The following is a 3,189-nucleotide window of genomic DNA, read 5'->3' on the forward strand; positions in this document are numbered from 1 at the left end:
GATAGATAGATAGATAGATTTACTTTCTTTGGTAATTGTCTTTACTCTTTTGTGTCTGCATTGTTTCTCCTCATCTCCTCTTCTTTCTTCCTTTGGCTTCAATTTCTATTCTTCTTTCTTTCCTCTTCTCTTTTCTTTCATTCTTCCTCCCTCTCTCTCAGCCGCCTTTGGTTCTTCTTTTCTGTTATTTCATCCACACGTCGTTGACTGAACTCTTTTCTCTCTCGGGTGTATGTACACTTCAGGTTGTCGCAACAGAAGAGAGACTTTCCTTCATGACGACAAACCACCCAGAGAGGTAAGAAAATTTCTCCTCTTCTTCTTTTCTTCTCTTTCTTTCTTTCCTTCTCTCTTCTTTCTTTCTCTCTCTTTTCCTTGGTGGCTCTTCGTCTTTCACCTTTCAGAAAGAAGAGCGACTTTCTCCGGATTTTCTTCTCCTCTCACTCTTCTTGTGAAGAACGAATAGAAATGAAGAAAAGCAAGAAGAAGAAGAAGAAAGAGAAAGAGAAAGAAACGGGAGATAAAGAGAATGGATTTCACAAGAATCGCAATACAAGAAAAGTTCAAAAGAGAGAGAGAGAAGACGTCACGTGAAGTTCTCGTTCGTGGCTGTGATACCGTGTGATGTGTATATACACCTGAACTTCTCCTTCTTTCCATCCTCATTATCCTTTCTTTCTTTTTTAACAGACCGTCCATCTACGTCTCTATGGGCACAGTGATGGCTTTTTGAATATCTTCTCCACCTCCGATTCTCATTCACTTTTCTTCGATGGAGGTGGTGGATGTCTTTCTCTAGATAATGTCTTCAGGAAAAAAGAGAAGTCCAAGACTTTCTCAATGTGCGAAAGGGGAACCTGCCTTCTTGACTTCCCTCTCGGTTTTCTATTCGTTCACCTCAGTTTCTTCATCCAAAGTATCAAAATAAATTCACATCTCTATATGCTCTAGACCGTTAGTTAATCCCGATCTCCCTGTATGTCCTACATAGTACTCCTCTCTCTCTCGATACTATGTATATATATATATGTGCACCTATACATATATATATTTATATGCACAGGCGTCGTCGATATAGGTATAGCTTTTCATAGAGGGTGTTAGACGTCTGTGTGTCTGTATGAGGAATGTGAGTGTATAAGAAGTCGCGCGTATTTTGTGTATAAGAAGTCTCCGGCTGTGAAGATGGACTATGACGGAAGTCCGAAGAAAAGGAAGAAGAAGAAGAAGAGTTGTGTATCCTGGAGAGAGACATGTAACTTAAGCAGAGGCAGTAGATAGACTTCGTCCCCTTCACTAGATAGAAGAGATAGATCTCTCACTCAACTCAAGATGGAGAAAGGAAGAGAAAGAGAGAGAAAGAATAAAATCCTTCTTCTTTCTTCCTGTAGTCTTCAACGTTTCTTGCTACAGGGATGACCCTCAAGCGTCTTTGCTCTTCTCTTGTATGAATTTCGATGGCTTGGGGAGCGTGTCTCCTCTTGTTGCTGTTGCGCCTACCTCTTTCTTTGTCTCTATCTAGCCTATGAACTAAATGTCCTTCTTTTTCTCTTTCTTTCTTTCTTTCTTTTGCCTCTTCTCTTTTTCATTTCTAGACTTCCAGAGTCTCTTATACGTCCAGGGCGTGTAGATATGAAGATAAGGATTGGCTATGCCACTTCCTCGCAACTCCATAGACAGGTAAAGTCTCTCTCTCTCCTTCGTATTCATCTATCTCTCTTTCTTTCTCTCTCTCTCTCTCCGTCTCTCTTTCCTCTTCTTTCTTTCAGATGGATTTCTTCTATACACCCTGTGTGAATTTTCTATCCCTTGTTTTCCTCTCTTTCTCTTTCATTCTATGCTTTTGCCTGCCTTTCTCTCTCAATTCTTCTGTACACTCTTCTCCTCAGCATTTCCTTCTTCCTTCGCTTTTGTCTGTCTTTTCTTCTCATTCTTCTTCTTCTTTTCCTTTCTCTCCTGTTTTGTCTTCTCGCCTCAGTTTCTCCGATTCTTTCCCGGCCACGAAGAAGCCGCGGAGAAATTTGTGAAGAAACTCCAAGATATTCAACTCTGTAAGACAAGGCAGACACACACACACACACTCTTCTCTTTCTTTCTTTTCTTCTTTCTTCCTTTTCTTCTTTCTTTCTTTTCTTCTTTCTTCACTGGCATATCTTTCACATTTACTTCTTCCTCTTCTGTTTGCTCCCTCTTTCGGTTCACGCCCTCTGTCTTCACCTTCTTCCTCTTCTTTAGATTCTTCATGGCCTTTTTCGCAACTTCCCTGGAGATAGATAGATAGATTAAAGATGGATGGATGTGCTTAGCTTTCTTCGTTCTCCATATATGCGTCTAGTACATATGTGATGTGTCTGTATGATATGAGCCTCCCTGTCATTCCTTTGGAGACTATAAATCTCATTTCCTGTCTCATCTCTTGCATGTCTATATATCTTCATCTCTCGGTTTCTCTCTCTCTATCTCATCTTCTCTTCTCTTCGTGATCTTCTTCTTCCTCTTCCTCTCATTCTCTCCTCTCTTTCTTTCTTTCTCTCCTTCTATTGCTTTCTTTCTCAGCCATGGCCGAAGTGCAGGGCTTCTTTCTCTTTTGTCGAGATGACGTGCAAGAAGCGCTAAAGATGGCGCAAGCATGGAAAGAAGCGGATCAAGAGATGAGGTGTAAAGTCTCTCGAGAACTCCACAACAAGAGAAAGAAAGAAGAAAAAGAACAGGAGGATAGAGGAAAGGTGAACGAAAGTCAAGCAATCTCTTCTTCTTCTTCCTCTTCTTAATTCACATCCTGAGGAAGATGAGAGAACAAGCGAGGCATTAGGTGGTCTTAAGGAGTACAAACAGTGATGACAGAAGAAGAAGAGAAGAATGAAAAAGATCTAAAGAGGAAAGCTCATGGAGAAACGAAAGAGACGAAAGGAGAAGGAAAAGACATTAATCTGGATTCTAGTCGGGACCGACACGAACAGAAGTGTTCTCTCATCTTCTCTTAGCTACCCTCACTCCTCCTTCGACCTTCTTTAAGCTTCTCACTCTCTCATCTATTCAGCTTTATAGGTATGCATACAGATAGGGCTAGATAGAAGCCATTTGTGATGGGAGCTAGTCTTTTCTTTCCTTTGGAAGAGAGAAACAGAGATGATAAAGAAAGGAACGCGGTTGCCCGAGTACTAAAGTCTTCTACTAGGCACCTATCGT

At 41.0% G+C, this 3,189-nt stretch overlaps 1 protein-coding gene across 1 annotated transcript in view; it reads left to right on the plus strand.

Annotated features, from left to right (window-relative positions):
- CSUI_010395 (bcs1 family) overlaps positions 1-3,080 on the plus strand; it is a 5,036-nt gene extending 1,956 nt beyond the window's left edge. The window contains exons 3-6 of the mRNA XM_068070499.1: positions 246-298; positions 1,596-1,680; positions 1,979-2,051; positions 2,557-3,080. Coding sequence (XP_067917524.1) covers positions 246-298; positions 1,596-1,680; positions 1,979-2,051; positions 2,557-2,771 — 426 coding nt within the window. The 3' untranslated portion in view covers positions 2,772-3,080. The remainder of the gene's footprint in view (positions 1-245; positions 299-1,595; positions 1,681-1,978; positions 2,052-2,556) is intronic.
- The last annotated feature ends 109 nt before the right edge of the window (positions 3,081-3,189 follow it).

This window comes from Cystoisospora suis (assembly GCF_002600585.1).
Source record: "Cystoisospora suis strain Wien I chromosome Unknown contig_7332, whole genome shotgun sequence".
Classification (NCBI taxonomy): domain Eukaryota; phylum Apicomplexa; class Conoidasida; order Eucoccidiorida; family Sarcocystidae; genus Cystoisospora; species Cystoisospora suis.